This window comes from Epinephelus lanceolatus, chromosome 11 (assembly GCF_041903045.1).
Source record: "Epinephelus lanceolatus isolate andai-2023 chromosome 11, ASM4190304v1, whole genome shotgun sequence".
Classification (NCBI taxonomy): domain Eukaryota; kingdom Metazoa; phylum Chordata; class Actinopteri; order Perciformes; family Serranidae; genus Epinephelus; species Epinephelus lanceolatus.
Genome location: NC_135744.1, coordinates 26,586,506 through 26,604,462, shown reverse-complemented (window position 1 = coordinate 26,604,462; position 17,957 = coordinate 26,586,506). Strand labels below are relative to the sequence as shown.

At 40.0% G+C, this 17,957-nt stretch overlaps 1 protein-coding gene across 1 annotated transcript; it reads right to left on the bottom strand.

The window, feature by feature from the left end:
* Positions 1–1,427: 1,427 nt before the first annotated feature.
* Positions 1,428–17,734, bottom strand: LOC117263618 (uncharacterized). Its single transcript, XM_033637196.2, has 29 exons — positions 17,514–17,734; positions 16,241–16,317; positions 15,466–15,534; positions 14,554–14,621; positions 13,618–14,462; positions 13,420–13,497; positions 13,206–13,336; positions 13,043–13,121; positions 12,765–12,823; positions 12,301–12,348; positions 12,151–12,221; positions 11,986–12,029; positions 11,850–11,889; positions 10,275–10,309; positions 10,040–10,167; positions 9,808–9,928; positions 9,356–9,666; positions 9,054–9,255; positions 8,252–8,408; positions 6,526–6,690; positions 6,189–6,311; positions 5,895–5,940; positions 5,707–5,810; positions 5,480–5,604; positions 4,132–4,503; positions 3,723–4,006; positions 2,482–2,583; positions 2,162–2,314; positions 1,428–1,923 (listed from the first exon to the last, which is right to left on the bottom strand). The coding sequence occupies exons 1-29, from the start codon at positions 17,603–17,605 to the stop codon at positions 1,820–1,822; spliced, it is 4,233 nt and encodes a 1,410-aa protein (XP_033493087.2). The 5' UTR covers positions 17,606–17,734; the 3' UTR covers positions 1,428–1,819.
* Between the last annotated feature and the right edge of the window lie 223 nt (positions 17,735–17,957).

Here is a 17,957-nt window from a genome sequence, read left to right as displayed (position 1 = left end):
GCACCTTTCTAGTCTTCTGACCACTCAAAGCCCTCTTTACACTACGAGTCACATTCACCCATTGGTGGTCGAGGCTACCATACACGGTGCCACCTGCCACACAGCTTTAACACACTCACACACAGCAATGGAACAGCCATCAGGAGCAACATGGGGTTCAGTATCTTGCTCAAGGATACTTCAACATGCAGTCTAGATGAGCCTGGGATCGAACCACTCTACCTCCTGAGCCACAGCCGCCCCGACAACTTAACTGTTTCTTGTCCTTCCTGTTTGAAAGCTACATTAACTAATCTGTTAAGTTGAGAGCTCAACTCTTGAGGCTATGTGCTGCCCTGAAGTAACTTTGAACAGTAAAAAGAGATTAGGTCTGCACCAGGTGTGTGTATCAATAATAAATACATGAGAGTACTTCACTCATCCCCAGAAGGCAGACAGAGGGCTCAAACCCTGCAGCACAGGAGCAGTGTCAACTGATAGTCCTGTCATCCTCGTTCTCTACCTAAAGAATTTGTGGCTGCTGTCTTTTTTTGTTGGGACTGGACTGACTTAGCCTCAATTCGCATCATTTTGCCATATTCTTAGAAGGTAACTGTGAATATATCCTTCCATTGCATCTGTAGTCAAAATGTGGGACATTTGGTACTCACTTTCTGTACCCCTACATTGAACTTTGGGGGTACCCCACCTATAAAGGGGTGTCTCCAGCCTTTCCTTTCCCCTTTTGCTGCTGTACTCCATGTGAGAGGTAAGCGACATTGCTCTCATAGTAATTTCCACTGTTAAGCTCTTTATAAGTTCAGCTTAAACTTCCAACACTCTTGTTCGTCCTTTCCCTGCTCCCAGAGTCTTCCCTTCACACCTGTTCTGTATAGTCTGGTTTTCTCCACCCTAGTGTCCCCACCTTGTTGTAAGCCAATCCCCATTTCCCTCCTTTGCACATGTCCACCTACTCCACCTGTGTCTCATTCTTGTGATTAGTTTTCTGTGTGTTTCCCTTTGTTCCTTGTCAGTTCGTCTGCGTTCGTTTTGTGTTCATCCCTGTGTTCTTGGTGTTGTGTCCTGCCTGGTGTCTTGTGTTCTGTTTGTTTTTAGTTTAGTGTTGGATCTTCTTTCATTTGGACTTTCAGTTACCTGCCTGTTCTGGATATCTTTTATCTGCTTTACTAAAGCTTGCTGTTGGTTAAACCTTAAACCTGCCTGCTGCTCTGCATTTGGGTCTTTCCTGAACTGATTGCTGACATCTTTAGCCTGAAGTGAAACTATTGGATAGATTGCCACTTTACAGAAATGTTTGTCCCCCATAGGATGAACCCTGATGACTTTCGCAGTTCCCCTTACTTTTTAGAGTATCAGAGTCTCCACTTTCCCACCACCTAACACCTGACAGAGTTAGCTCTACAGTTGAGAATAATAACAAAAAACTATGATAAATACAAACATAATTCTTTTTATTTTGCAATTACAAGAAAGTAATTTAAGGTCAAAACTGGTGTCAGTCTGTTGGCTTGTGTTGATATTGACTTGTTGACCATGAGTCAGTGTGTGCAATGCACCACTGGAATTTGACTACTTATACTGATAACATCACAGTACCAGTGAATAAAAGTTTTTTGTTTGTTTTTTGTGCAAATACAATAAGTGTTCAGTATGAGTATATAAAAAGTGTTCAAAAATCAAGTGCCATTTATAATGTAGGATTTCCATATAATACATATTATGTGCAAAGGGATGGTACATAAATTACTATCTATTATTACAGTATGTACAGGTGTTTCAAATTAAGAGCCATTTAACAGTCTGTTGTGTCCTCTCAGGATCAGGAGGCTTGTCGGTCTCTGTACTGTCTGTTGATCTCATTGAGGACCACGTCCATACTGGGGTCTTCATCCGCTGTGATTATTCTGTCTTCAAACGGGCTGCCTGTAACACAGCATTACTGCGTTATTTCCATTTTTGCAAATGCACGCCTAGGCTATATGACAGTGGGCCCCTGGCCACTGTCAGCTCAGAATCTGCCAAGACCAGGGGTGTCAACATATTTAAAGAGCTGCAGCAATAAAATCTGTTTTTAACATAGTTTGTCAGGTTGATTACTACTAAAATTAAAATATCGTGTATGAATTACTGGCACAATCAGTGGCCGAATGTCTTCACTTACCAATGCCATTAATCTGCTCTGAAGAGTCACTGACGAGGAAAGAGGTGGAGCTGGATGAGTTATTGGACTGGGAGGACTTTGAGGAATTAAGAGATCTCAGTTTGGTCATTGATGACTTCTTCACAGTCTTCTGTGTTGCAGTGCGGCTCCATTCTGTTAAAAGAAATCCCACAAGACAAAAATTGTAACATAATCATTGTGTAATAAATTACCAACAGGCAACTGATGCACTTGAATCAGTTACTTTGAAGGACTAGATTAAAAAGACCAAACATGTGAAGGTTTACAGCCAAGTTGGTAGAGTCGTGATCATCTCTAACCTGAGTTCTCTGCTAGTCTCATTTTGCCGCAGCACAGGTACGTTCTCCATTGCCTTCTCACGTTTTCTTTCACCGCACAGTAGAACACAAATATAAAGAAACCTGCAAAACAGAAAGAGCCTTTGTATGTATATCACATGCATACACAGTGTGTCTAAGTTTATGCTGCTAGTGTTTTTAAGTTTTTGGTCTACCTTTCTCCACATTTTGTGTGAAGGATGAGCGCTACTAGACCAAAACTTAATAAAGGATTATTACGATTAATAACTTGGGTGCTATTATTGTAGTTTTAGGCCCTGATCACACAGAAAGTGTTTTGCAGGTTGCAAAATGCGAGGCCCATGGCCCTGAGTAGAGGGTAGGTGCTCTAGCTCTAGCTGAGGGTAAGAGGCTGTCAGTAAAGTTTGTTGGGCACAGGGAAACAGAGGACTTTGTGGGTACATGAGACCCTAAAAAAGAGGGGGGATCACAGGGAGTACTACCAGTTGGTCCAGGAGCTTAGCCTCCATGCTAGCTGTTTCCAGACATATTTTAGGATGACTCGGGGGCAGTTTGACAACCTGCTGTCTATCGTCAGGTTGTATAGCTCTGCAACTGCTACCACCAGTTTGTCCTCCATTGTTTGCCAACTGTAAACTTGTTGTTGTGGCTGCCACAGAAGGCCTGCTTCTCGGTTCATCCAATTGAACAATGGGAAAAAAGCTGACGAAAAAAGAGATGAAGTTTTTCCGCACCGAGATGAAGTTTTTCAGCTCTAAAAGTTCAAAGAAAAACAATTACAAAAAGGAGCTCCAGCTGCTAAAACTCTTTCTGTGTGATCAGGGCCCCAGCCATCATTCTGCCAGATATAAGTTTTGAGGAGATCAAGCGTTTGGTTGTATGTGTGAGTGTGTGTAGTGTGAGTGTGTGTATCTGTCTGTCCCCAGCTTATCTCACAAACTACTGGAGCAATCAGCCTCATATTGTGTGTGCACATTTATGACTGTATGCTCCAGGACCTCTTGTAGTTGCAGTAGTTCATAATTGTTTAAAAAAAAAAACACAACAGGAGCGATTCAGAGCGACCAGGCTTGTATTTTATAAGCTTCTGGGATGCTTGTGAAACAAGTTGCAGTGCGTCTTCTGGAACAGAATTGTTATGAATGGCTGTGATCAGCCCAAGTGGCCAAAAAAAGGACCTTACCCAGGTGTTAATAGACTCACTATCATGAGAACGCCCAGACACAAATAAGTCAACTCACCTTGCAAGGAGTTAAAGATGGCAAAGAGGTACATGAACGGCAGGTTAAGGGGCCCCCAGGCAAAAAAGGCAAAACCCCAAGTGAGGCCCAGGAGGACAGTTATCCCTGCCACACTGCGCGCATCCTGCAGCGTGGTGCGGTGCTGAGCATTGTGAGGGTTCTGCCTCTTTATCCGACACAGCTGGACCAACACCACCACAAACATGGCGAGGTTGAAGAGGAAAATTACGCAGAAATATGCCACTACTGCCACATAGAAAGCAATGTCGTTTTTCAGCCAGCAGCTGTGGGAGAGGACATGGATGGAAGAAAATTAAAAGGTCAGTTTTTCATTTTGTGCAGGTTTTATTTCATGTGTCTAATAGTGTGTAGAATAATGTGCATGTAAGGCATCTGTCAGAAGACTCACAAGTCATCACTAGTGCCATCGGAAAACTTTCCGTAGGAGACAAGACCGTAGTTATCCTTGTCAATCGCAATGACAATAATGACCACGATCATCGGGACGCCCCAGCCGACCACCGAGAACTTCAGCATGTAGCGTGATATGTGGCTATTGAAGACTTTCACGAGGGCCACGTACATGTGGACGGCCTCAAGTCCCATCCAGGTGAAGGTGACCAGCAGGAAGTAATGAAGGAACCAGGCAGTGGAGATGCAGAGGCCCACAGCGTCAGGGTAGAGCGCCAGCCACGCATCCACCAGAAAGACCAGGTTCAGCAGCAGCAGAGCCATGCACAGCTGGATTAGGATTTTGGATGGAATGTCCTTCCGCAACTTCCTGCAATGTTCAAATGATTTAAGCAACATGACGCATCTCAGTGGACTCTTCTCAGTGAACAATGCATCTACTGTAAAATGTGCTGTGATAAAAAGATCTGCCTCTTTCTAGTTTTCCTGAATTTTGCACATTCTTAATATTGCATTGCAAACCAGATCCACTTTTGATCTCCAGAAGTAATAAATGGCAGCCTAAGGGATAAAATAATATAGATCTGTTATCAATTTTTATATATGTTGTGTTTGTTTGGTGGTCAGGATAATCGAGAAAGACGCTTTCACATTTGATAATGTCTCACTATTATACTATGCTACACTGTGCGTAACAGTTGCTCAGGCAGAATGTTGTTCAACATCACAAGATGAACTGCCATGAAACTGTTATTTAAAAAGTTGAAAACACTTTTTATAATGTGTTAGCATTGTCTATATTACTGACAAAGCCAAGATCATCATACCTGTATGTGAACTGCTATCAAATAATCTCTCCCCAAATGCAGATAAGACCAAGGAGATGATAACTAGGAAGGGTAAAGGGCAGCACATGCCACTACACATGGGTGAGACAGAGGAAGAGAGGGTGAGAACCTTTAAATTTCTTGGCACCCACATCAGCGAGGATCTCACCTGGTCTCACAACACATGGCAGATCATCAAGAAATCCTACATCTTAAGAAAGCTGAGGAAATTTGGCATGCCAACCGATACCCTCAGCAACTTTTACAGATGTACAGTCGAGTGTCCTCATCAGTTCAGTCACAGTCTGGTATGAAAACTATGCTGCTCGGGACAGGAACACCCTCCAGCATGTTATAAAAAACTGCACAGCTCATTTAAGGAGCAGTCTTTCCTTTCATTCAGGACATGTAAATACCAAATAACAGCATTAGCCACTGCAGACAACAATGCATGCTACTTAAGTGGTATTTATAAAAAGCTGGATGTGTGTAATCTATCTTATGGCTCTCGACACTCACCCAAAAGACAAGTAGGTGAGGAGGGTGATGGAGAGGAAGATGGCAGAGATTCCACAGCCAATATATGTGATAAAGGTGAGGATGGTGGCCTGAACACGACTGGTGAGAGTCTCTCTGGAGAGGTCCTGTGAGAAAGCGAAGAAACAAGGTAAAGTTACAGCATAGTGGAAAAGTGTTTACCCAACAAAAGGATGCATGAAAATATAGAAATATGATGATCATCTCACCAGCAGTATAGCAAAACTAGTTAAATGATTGCAGCCACATATTGTCTCATTGTCAGTGCTGTTTCGGACAGAACAGCCTCTCGGATTCCAACCACCTGATCCGTCTGCCGAGAGAAAACATGGATGAATCATATTTTTATCTTGATTTATTTTTACTTATTTCTGATTGACACAGTTGGAAAACTTACCATTTAATGTAAAGTCCCAGAAAACACAAGTAGCCACAAAATTAGCCTGTAGTTTGGGAAAAGACACGAGACGAAAGACCACTATTAATCTTGCGGCATGTTTGTGGCCTGTCTGTATTTAATCTGCTAAAACACATGAAAATTTCACCTTTGTCTTATATTTGTTTTCCCCAGAGAGAATTCAAATTTGATGTAGCTGTGCGCTACCTGTGCCAGTTTACCTTTTTCTATAGATTTAACTCTGTCAGTAAATATCCCATGTCCTTAAAAAAACATTTTTTTAAACTGACTCACTGGAACAGGCTCCATGTTCTTCAGGTGAATTACAACATCGTCCTGCAGTTCTTTGATTGACAGGTTGGCCACACTCGCTCCCAGGATCCCACTATTGAGTTTGCGTTTTCCCAAAGATCTGTCCTGCATGACCATTTAGAGTGAACACAGGTTATTAGTTTGTAAAGACAGTGTTGCCATATGTAATTTAAAATATAGTCCATAAGTTTCTGTTAGAGCGCTAATTCAGGGGTGTAAAATTAAAAACACAGATGATTAAAGCAACACATTTCTGTATTGTAGTAAAGCCAAGTGTGTCAGAGTTCTTTTGAATGTGACGTTTGTTAAATGTACAGACCTGGTACACTGTGCTCTCCTGGTAGAAATTGAACTGGACTCTGGAGACCAGCTGCTGTTGCTCAGAGGTCAAACTCTGTGTGAGGGTGGGGGGTAGCCTGATGGAGCCCTGAGGTATGGAGGAGTCTTTTCTCACACTCCTTCTGAGCCTGGGAGCCCCACGAACCTGCAACACACGTGGGACATGAACAGAAATACACAGGCTTAACGACTAGATTTTATCATCATAGAGTTTTAATACCACTTTTTTATTTGGGGCAACTGACACCAATCTGTCAGAGATCATTGTTTGCAGTAGCTGAGCTGTAATAGCTCAACCCATTTCTTCTTGGGTGCCACATGTACAAAAACAAGTGTAATCCAGGGATGTACCCGCAGAAATCATATTAAAAAAGTCGTGTCATTGTGATGAAGGGAAGTAGGCTGACCTAGTTCACCTAACTGAATGTTTCCATGCAACAGAAGCAGAAGCCGCTTTCCACATTTCTGAAATATACTGAATGCAGCTAACGTCAAGATTATGTATTATTGCAGGTATTTTTTTCCATACATAGATTAGTGTTTCAAATTAAATTAACTGAATTTATTGTTTACAAGGAATTCCATGTTCAGGTTATGTTGGAGAACTATTTCTAATCATTGCACGTGCAGCAGGACATATATAGACACTTTTCCACAGCAGGCAAAATGCACATGGAACAAATACCAATAACAAGGCCTTGCCAGCAAAATACCAAGGTGCTGGAGCTGGAACACATCAATGGAAAGCAGCCATAAATGATTCCTGTCATTAATTACTCCTGTGTGTTTCATGCTGTGACACGTCAACGTTTCTATTGTGAAAAATGTCTGTTTGCTGTCAACGAGCCCGTTAATGCCTCTGGGATTACTCATCCTCTTGCAAACAATGCTTTAACAAATATCAGATAGTTGTAAGTGGGTCCAGATTGTTTTACTCCTTACTGCCTGTTTCAAAATGTGGCTGCAGGAGCTTAAGTTTCAGTTGTGGAAGAAGTTCTCAGATCCGTTAACTAAGTAAATGTTTTGCAACAATCTAAAAACAAAAATCAACAAAAAGTTTTGCACTTAAAATCCTAGTCTACTTAAGTAAAACCACAGAAGTATTATCAGCAAATTGTGCTTTAGGTGCATCAACATGTGGGCAGCATTTACAAGTTGAGGAGGAGCTGCTTTATCTACTTTACAAACAGTTAAGTCCAGTGTTTCCCAACCTAGGGGTCAGGTCCCCTTCAAAAGGTCACAGAGGAAAGAAGATGGGTTTTTTTTTTGCTGCACAAGTAGTCATACTTTGGTATTTTCCATCATAAAAATTTAGATGGGAAATGCCCTTGTGTTGGAGCTGAAAACAAGGGCCTCAAACAGGACGCTGCATTTTTGTAATTGGTCACAAGACAAAAACCGCAGATTTAATCTAAACTAACACTGTATTGTATTTCCCTCTGAAATGTAGTGGATTAAGTAGCATAAAATGGAAATGCTTAAGTCATGTACAGGTTTTCTAAAATTGCACACAGTACTTGGCTAGAAATACTTAGTTTCTGTCCACCACTGTTGCAAATCTCTAAACTCTGAAACACGGACATCTGCTTTAGAATAACCAGCATCTCATAGGATCGCACTCATCTAAACAGCATCACAAATGTTTTGATGTATTACCTATACAACACTTCATGCAGATGAAATAAAGTGGACTGCTCATGTCGTACCTGGACATCATTGGGGTCTGAGATGGAGAAGAATGTTTCCTGAAAGTTGCTGCCATCTGCTGGTTTCACAGACAAAGCCACAGCCGGGGACAAGAGGGTCTGAGCCTTTCCATCAAGGACCAGCTTCAACCCCACTGTATCAACAATCCCTATGATCCTGGTGAAAAACAAAGAAAGAAAAATAAATGAACTGGTATTGTGCAAAATATGAGTGATTATGATATTAGAAATAATTCAGTTACTCTAGTGGTTCCCAATCTCTGGGCTGTGGCCCTGAACTAGGCCTCAGAATGGCTCTTTTGATAGTTACCGTTGCTGACCACTGCTCTAAGGAGTCCATTTTTTCCAGTAAGTATATTTGGTTTTAATGGTTTAAGCCTGTTTTTTTTTGCTGATGAAAATTAGCATCAGCATTAACATTATCACAGTCAACCATAGACTGTAAATGCACCATGCTAACAAAGTAGCAGCTAGCATCAGGGTTAGCTCCACCCTCTTGTCCAAATATAACTTCTGCCTCCAAAAATCCAAGATGGCGACAGTCTAAATGGTAAACTCAAGGCCTCCAAATGGGAGTCCACTGAGCAATAGACTAGATGACTTCATGGTGACTTTGTCCATTACTTTTATACAATCTCTAGTGGTCTAACTTTACATTTCAGTATGTTTAGTAATCAGGTGTGGAGGACAATTACCGCTTGCAACAGGTGCAAAATATAATGTCAGGAACCTCTGAGTCTGAGTATTGAATTTCTTTTTTTACTGTACATAATAGAGAATTATAGATAAATTAATCTGTAACCTGTTGGAGGAGTCGGACAGCACCTCAGGAGAAGCACCCAATAGATTACTGACGATATGGACAGAAGTGTTTCCCAGTGCCAGGCTGACAGTCGGGCCTGACAACAGATTCTCCAGCTGGGACACAAGCTGATCCACCTGGCTGGAGTTCAGACTGGACACGTCTCTGGTCAGGTCAAGCAGCGCGTTGGCTTGGCTGTCAGCTGTGGTCAACACAATTTAAAGAGGACACTATAAATGATGCAATAATGATGTAAGGACTGAAACAGAGCTATACACAGTGCTGCTGAGGTGATAACAAACCTGTCGCTGTGATATTAGCAGGAGAGCTGGTGGTGGTGGCATTCAGGGCTTGAGCTGTCGTGTTCAGTGGGGATGAAGTTACATTCGCAGACAGGGTGGTGGTGTTTGGTTGTGCAGTCACAGTTGTGTTCAGCGGAGAAGTTACATTGACAGACGAGGTGGTGGTGTTGGGTTCTGCCGTTGTCACATTTGGGCTGAGTGTGGTTGTCACATTTGGGCTGAGTGTGGTTGTCACGTTTGGGCTAGGTGTGGTAAAAACCCTCTGATTGCACTGCTCATCCATCTGCACAAGCACATTTACTCCATTTGGACTACAAATAAAAAAGAGAAATTAAGATCTTGTGTAAAAGTGTTTAGAAATGTTCATCATCAGGTGTTACATGTTGATCAGCTACGATACAAACAGCTCTTAAATATTGCAATAGATGGGATCATAAGAAGATCATACAAACCAAGTGAGGTTGAGGTTGGACTCTTCTATTGTACAAAAGGAGGCACGCTTTAGGTAAACTATGTCCCACTTGAACTCCGATTTTAGTGGGTTGCTGTTGACTTCTGAATTTCCACAAATTGCTGGGTGACATAAAAGAAAAAACACAAATAAGGAGTGTTACAGGATTCCCCTCAGTTATTCTTGACTGTATGAACTGAACTGACTTGCTTCCTTGTATCAAATATACACACCTGCTCGGGTCACCTGTCCATTGAAACTAATTTCTTTCACAGACTGAAACACATTGATCACGGCTGTCGACACATTACAGATAGGAACCTCATGGGCAAAGACTAAAATCACACGGCAGCTTTGAAGACTAGAATTTTGGAAAAAAAAAAAAAATCAGAGGTGCACAGGTGTCAGTCACAAATGTATCAGCGAATTAAATATGTTCCTTCAAAGCTACTATATGATTATACTCACTCTGCCTCATTGAGTCCACATGTGACATTGGCATCCTGAGAAGAAAATTTTCATTTTAGTCAAACTATCTCAAGTGATTATGTTGAAGTAACATATTAAAATAATTTAAATATATGTATATATATATATATATAAATAAATATAAAATATAATTAAAAAATAAAAAATAAAATTTTATGTATTTCTGATACAAAATATTCTTCTGTGCATTAAAAGATAAAAAAAAGTCCCCCAAAATGCTGTCTGGGCTTGAAAAGTGTCAGTTAGTGCCAGGTGCCAGTTACACAAAACACCTTTGGTTAAGATTTTTCCTTAAAGTCCTAGTCAAGGTTTCCTCTGAAAATCTGGTTGCACAAAACCCCCTTAAGTCTTCTCCTTAAGGTTTCCTTCAAACACTCACTTAAGTACTTACGTTTTTCTCCTTGTCTTGGTCTCATACTGAAGGAATCCTGAGACTGTTGCACAAAAGACCTTAGCAACCAAAGCAAGGTAAAAAAAAAAAAAACAACTTAAGGTACCTCTGACTCTATCCTAACTGCAACATGACCATTTTCTGCTCTTAAATTGATACTATTCTTGCTGTTTTTTGTTGCAATCAAACATATTTTGCTATTAGTAGTTTGTTATCACCTGTATCATTTTATGTATTGTTCTTTATCTTTCTGTACCTTTGAGTTCTTAATAACTTTGTAAAAGGCCCGTGTGGAGGCTTTAAATAAGCCCCCTGGGATTTTTGGCCTCTCACTGCACTGTATTTCATTATTCAGTTTCATTATTCAGTGTTTTAATTGTACAAAAAAACAAAACAAAACAACTATAATTATAACTACAATTATGTTTACACTATAGATTTGACTGAATTAATTTTTGTTGCAGTTTCTTCCTACAATCTGGTATTTGGGGATCAAATTTACTTTGTACAATGTGCTTTCTATGATTGTATTCATCCAGAAGTATAATCTTTTCCTCCTCTGACCAATATGGTTTTCTTGTCTTCTTTTCTTCTGCCATTTTTCCAATATCTAACTATAAGCCAACTTTGTGAGATGATAACAGGCATCAAAAGCGTGAGTCCAAGCGAACAAACAATCTCCATGGAAACTTTTACCGCTGTAAAACCTCTTTCAACACTGTAAATGAGTTAATGTTTTTCCTTAACTAAGGAAACCTTTAAAGGGATTCTGTGCAACTGTGTAAGTCCCTCAGCTAAGGAGAAATTAAGTCTCAAGTGTCATACTTGAGGGAGAAAACTTAAGATGTTCTGTGTAACTGGTCCCAAATGTTGTATTTCATGTACAAACTGTGTCACAAAAGGAGAAACTGTGCACAAAAGCCATAAAATTGTACTTGATGCATTTTTGTGATAAGACAGTTTCAGTTTCCTCAATGAAATGCATGACTCAGAAACAAAATATTTCAATTGGATCGCTCTTGTAAATCAGTTACAAATACAAACAAGGTACATTGTGGCAAAAATAGGTTGATATCATTTGGATCAGCATTAGTCCAGCAAATAGTCAAAATAATCTTAGCAGGAAATTCAGGCAATATGATCACGCTATGGTTGCTGATTACCGTGTATTCAGATGCAAGGATTGATGATGGACATGGAACTCTGCAAAGTAACATTATAAAGATTGTTATTTATTTTTATTTGGATTTATTCATGTATAATTTTATTTTTATATGTTTGAAGAATGGCAAAACTCACTCTGCACTTGGAGAGCAGTTTGGTTGCTGTTTAAGCTTAGAAATCTGTAAAGATTCAAGAGGTTAGAGTCTGATGCATCAACAGATAAGTGATGTAAAATTGACAGTTAAAGACAAATACTACAATATAAACTTACACATGCACACATAGAATATGTAAACTCACCAGGGACAAGACATACGTAAGGTTCATCTTGCTGGTATCTTTTATAAAAATCTCAAAAGTGTAGTATGCATCTGAAAACAAAGAATCAATATGAGTTTATATCTCTTTAGATAATAATCTGGTTGTCTTGTTAGGTGATAAAATACTCACCAGTTCCACTGCAGTAAGCAGAGCAGTTGCAGACGTTATTCCCCTTTTCTGAAACAGTCAAAGCATGTTAGTTACTGTATTCAAATCTCAGTGTGAACACAGCAACAGCAAATTTTAACTTCTTTTTGCAGTATTCAACCCGTCTTATTTTTCACATAATGTTTTATTTTTTCATATTTTCATATTTACCGTACAGATATCAAAGTGATATCAATCTTCTTATCAAACTCTTGGCAAGAAAGCTACAAATGTTGAATTATTTCTTTAAAACTTCAAAATAGCTCTGCGGCCTCACAACTGCTTAACAAGACAATGTCCGAGTTCAAGTGACAATTACTTGGACTTCATGTTATGTGGACATAATGATGTCTTAATGTCTGTTGTGGGTGTCAGTGACAAGGGGTTGAGTACTTCCTTTACTTTCTGTTATCTGAAGATGTTTAAGGGAAATGTTCAGGGCTCACCTGCATCACAGTGAGTTGTGTTGCGTTGAGGAATCACATATGCTGACTCAGACTCTTGGCTATTTAAAGATAGTTGAAAAATTAGTGTGCAGCACCCCAAAAAAACTCATAAAATGTTTCAAAAATTTAAAACAATGACTCGATCGTACTATATATTTACCCTAAAGATCAAATTACAAATACTGCATTTCAAAAAAAAAGAAAAAAGTGCCATGTTCTTGTTAATTTCATAAATAAGCTGGGGGGTTGAAAAGAGGAAACTCAAACAAACATCTTACCATGCTGCACCGGCTTGTCCAGTATAAACACAACTTTTTTCCTCTTGTATATTGCTATTGCACTCATTTTCTAGTCCACCTGTTCAATGATACAGAGAGTTGAATGCATTATGGGAACTCATTAGGTAGGTAAGTTATGGATTTAAGATAATGCAACACTCACGGACTCTATCTGCTGATTTTCCCACCACATGGATGTCAGAGGAATTTTTACTGGCTGCACAAAGCGTACGGAGGATGCAGCACGGGGGGATGCTATGCCTCAGCTGCAGCGTCACTGAGCAGTTGGTTTTTCTGAGGTATAAGGTTGTTGTTAAAAACAGGCAGATTCTGTACACTTGTTTTAGCCATTTGAACATTTTTGTTATTCCACTTACCTTATTGCAGTCTTTGTGGCGCATGAAACTTCTATTCCCAGGACTGCAGGACTGAGAGATTCAGGAGATACTGGATACCTGAAATTCCCCAAGGAGATGAATAAAGTATCTATCTATCTATCTATCTATCTATCTATCTGGAGATTCACCCTTTCATTCAGTCATTCATTTATTTACAAGAAATCGTTGCAGTGATACCTTGTTTGTGTCACACTGTTCCTGATTTCACGAGCTACACGCTCCTTGTTTGCCTGAGAGGGAGGTGGTCTCTTTGTTGGCCTGTTCTGGTCTTCACTGAGAGCAGTCTGAGTGATCACTCCGGTGACAGGTAAAGTAGTTGTCTTGATGGTTTCTGAGGCTGTTGTTGTTGCAGTTGCAGTTTTGGTGCTGGTTTTTAACGCTGTTGTGGCAAAAGTAGTCATGGTGGTGCTTTTTACTGCTGTTGTTGTTGCAGCTGTAGCCACTGTGGTGGTTTCTGACGCTGTTGTTGCAGCTGTAGCCACTGTGGTGGTTTTTGATGCTGTTGTTGCAGGTGTAGCCATGGTGGTGGTTTCTGACGCTGTTGTTGCAGCTGTAGCCATTGTGGTGGTTTTTGACGCTGTTGTTGCAGGTGTAGTTATGATGGTGCTTTGTAATGCTGTTGTTGAAGCTATAGTCATGGTGGGAGTTTTAAACGCTGTTGTTGCAGTTGTGTTGGAGCCTTTTACTGCTGTTGTTGCAGGTGTAGTTGTGCTGGAGCCTTTTACTGCTGTTGTTGCAGGTGAAGTTGTGTTGGAGCTTTCTGATGCTGTTGTTGCTGTTGTAGTTGTGTTGGAGCTCCTGAATGTCGTTGCTGCCGGTGTTGTGCTGTAGCTCTGTAACGTCGTGTTTGCTGCAGCTGTAGTTGTATTAGAGCTCTGCAGTGTTGCTGTCGCTGGCGTCATGAGTGTCGTCACATTTGAAGTGCTTGCAGATGTAGTGTGTGGAGAGGCAGGTGGGGCTGTTGTTTGTTTGTTGATCTGAGATACGCAACTCTGCAGGTTGTTTCGGAACACGTCCTCAAGCTGAGAAAAGGAAAACACAATATTTAATATATTTAATCACAGGATTTATATTACTATTAACAATTAGTCAACAACCAGCTTCCCAGCATACCCAAGCAGTGATGTTTGATTCATCCTTCTGTCCATTGACGTCCACGGTGACAGCAACATGGTAAAATACTGTCATAAGAAGGAAAGGCAGAATGTTGCTGAGGAGACTGATTTAGAAACAGTCAAAATGAATGCAGCGTATCAAAATCCTAGAACCACAGAGGCAGTATACAGGTGTTTTCACAGCCTCTTTTACTCTCCATAACTGGTAAACTGATTTTAAAGGAGAATTACATATTTTTTTCCAGCCTTAAATTAGTGTCAGCTGAACTTCACAATGCAGTTTTTACACAGACTAGGACGCATCTCTTACATTAAAAATGCCCATATGTCAGGACAGGTACACATGTGCATGTCAGTACTGTTTTAAGGAGTTCCAGTTGAATGTTTAAAGTTACTCTGATTCTAGCTGTGCAAAATAAGTAGCTTATATTCAGTCACATATCTTACTTAAGTACAATTTGAATTAGATTTTATTCTCAATATTTCCATTTTGGGCTTCTTTACACTTAAGTAAGTTACTTTGGGATAAAATCTTACATCAGAAACAATATGATGCATCATTATACAGTGGATTTAACCAGTGGCTCTTAACCTTTTTCATGTCTAAAACCTTTAACATTAGTTCATATACATCAAGTCACGGACCCCTATGATAAGATTTTGCAGGGACCTCCATTTGAAAAGATTTTGGTTGATAGATATGATTAAAACCATGATTCTATCATTGTTACGTACAGTTGAGGAGATAACTGTGGAGGAAGTGAAACCTAAGATGAGAGTATTCACTCTTACTCATATTGTGAAAATAAACTTTTGCTTATTTTTCTAGGCTGTAACTTCCTTAAGGGAATATTAGTGTACTCCTGACATGGCAGTGAGTGGGACGATTCTGTATGCTTTGCAAGTTTACCTGAAGTCTGTGCATTTGTTGTAGGACTGGAAAGAGGGGAAGCAGTGGTCTCATTACAGGAAGCCTGACCTGTTGGGGGAGGAAGAAACCATAATTAGTTTTTGTCAGCACAGAACGAATGACAAAAAAAAAATTCAAACTTCAACTTAAGTTTTGTTGTGACCCACAGCCATAATACTGTATGGTGGACACTAGACATCAGTGTAAAGAATTCCTTTATCTTGTGTTTCATTCTCACATGGGCTGACTGATTTGTTGGAGATTTTAAAGACTCATGATGTATGTTAATAATAGCTAAAGAAATAGGGAAAATAAATACACAGAACGGCTGAAGGCTCTGACAATTGATGACAATTAATTTTCGGTCAATCAACTAATTCATTAACTGACTAATTGTTGCAGCTCTATTCTAGTTTTAATTTTTTTAAAGTTTTTTATAAGCTCAGGGATAAATGGCGCTTGCCCAATGTTTCTGAATTGTGCTCAACTTCCTTCACAAGAAGTTGTAGCATCGTAAAATGTGATAAGGAAATGGGCAGCAGACTAGAATAACAGGTTAAGATACAAATTCGGAGAGAAATTCTACTTATTCACACACGCGCGTGTGTGTGACTTGATGAATGCTGAATGACTGGCATGTCAGACTTGTCAGACATTGCGACTTATAAATAGAGGTGCAGAGTTGTCAGTCCAGATAAGGCTACCAGACGACAGACACTGCCACTCCATTGTCTTCAAACAATTCTAACCTGTCACAGCTGATGTCATACCGTACCTGCCAACAGGACGACCAGGAGGAGAAGTATGCACAGCCAGTGTAGATCTTTGACATGTGAGCCTGGCCTCTTCACTCTGTCACATAACAAACACAGTCATTTAAACACTTTTTCAAAGGTATAAATGCTTTAAGCTTCTTTGTGGTGACTTTTGGCCCTTTTGGTACTTATTGTTACCCAGCACTTGAAAGGGATAAAAGAGTGAGTCATACAAAAAACTTCTCAGGCTAATAACAAGCACCTCTTCCCACGAGACCCATGTCAATGAATGCTTAAGGCCTTTCCTGTGATTATGGCTAAAAGGTTTTCTCTTTGGTTCTCATCATTAAGTCAGTTAACCATATCGTACAACGTCCTGAAGAACTGAATAACGAATGAAAGTCTTGAACACATTCCTGCTCAGACACACCTTTGAGTGTAATCACAGTTCATTACAATAGAACAAACACATTACCTTTATCACAGCTAAAGGAAAGTGCAAACAGCATAGAGAGTGGTACATTTTGCACTGTATAGACAATAAATGTTGGCTTCCATTAACAAATGGTAAATGTTTACTCAGGCCAGAGCTTTTTAGAGATGTTTACATCTGTTATGAAGCTGTGCCGTTCCCATGTACTGTATAAGAAGTTCGGTGGTGGGAGCAGAAGAGGAAGTCCCAAAATATGAAAGAATATTATGAGCTGTATTGACAAATAACAGCAGTTTTACTAAGGTACAGGTATTGCTAGATTACACGAATGACTTTAAACATACTTGATTGAGTATCAGAAGACAGTGAGTGAAGTCAGCTCCTGACATGTAAGAACAAGATGTGTAAGAGCAGCCACAAAGCTGATTGTGATTGAGAGGAACGATGTTGCCTTGTGTAACAAATCCAGATGTGTTGTTTTTCTGGCAAAGGAAAACTCCACTGTGCCATCCTGCTGGGAAAGTTTTCTCCAGCCCCTTGATATAATCTAAGTATCACTTTATCATCACAGTGTTGCTGATGAATATCAGGAACATCCTTTCTTAGAAATATTATCAGTAACTTCACTTAAAACTTGACCTTAAGATCAAACCGTATATTCACAAACAAAGCCAAACAAATTCACAAAAATAACAGCAAGATATTTTAAAAGTTAAATAAGGAAGTAAAGAAAGGGAATTAAATACAAGTTATCTGTAAATATTGGCAAATAATAGATTCAACCCAGATCCAGCTGTGATTTCTGAGCTGTGGTTTGTAATTAAGGAAAATTAGACACACCACCAAAACCACCACTTTACCTGACATAGGGGGCAAACATGTGCCAACATGAGGATCCATCAAAACAAATGCCGGGAGCTTTCATGATTTTGTCTTCATTTTCTCGGAACATAACTTCCCGTGGGCAAATTCCAACCTTAAACTAAAAGCCAAACCACAAACATTAAATGTGCATTTTCTTCTCTTTACCGATACAAACTTGTTTCTATAGCTGTTGGCTGGCTGGCTGGTGCTGCTGTGTGAATTCACTGTGACTTTCTCGTGCAGGATCAATAGGTGACACATGTGGCACGCCCCTGAAACGTCAACCTGAGCAGGTGAATGTCACATACAATGTCTTTATCCTGAGCATGTCGCTCAACAATCTCCTGAACAGGAAGTAATTTGATTTTACATCACATCACATCAGAAAAGGCCCTATATCATCCAAAATGATTGCTGTGCACCACTGATGTCCCTGTAGG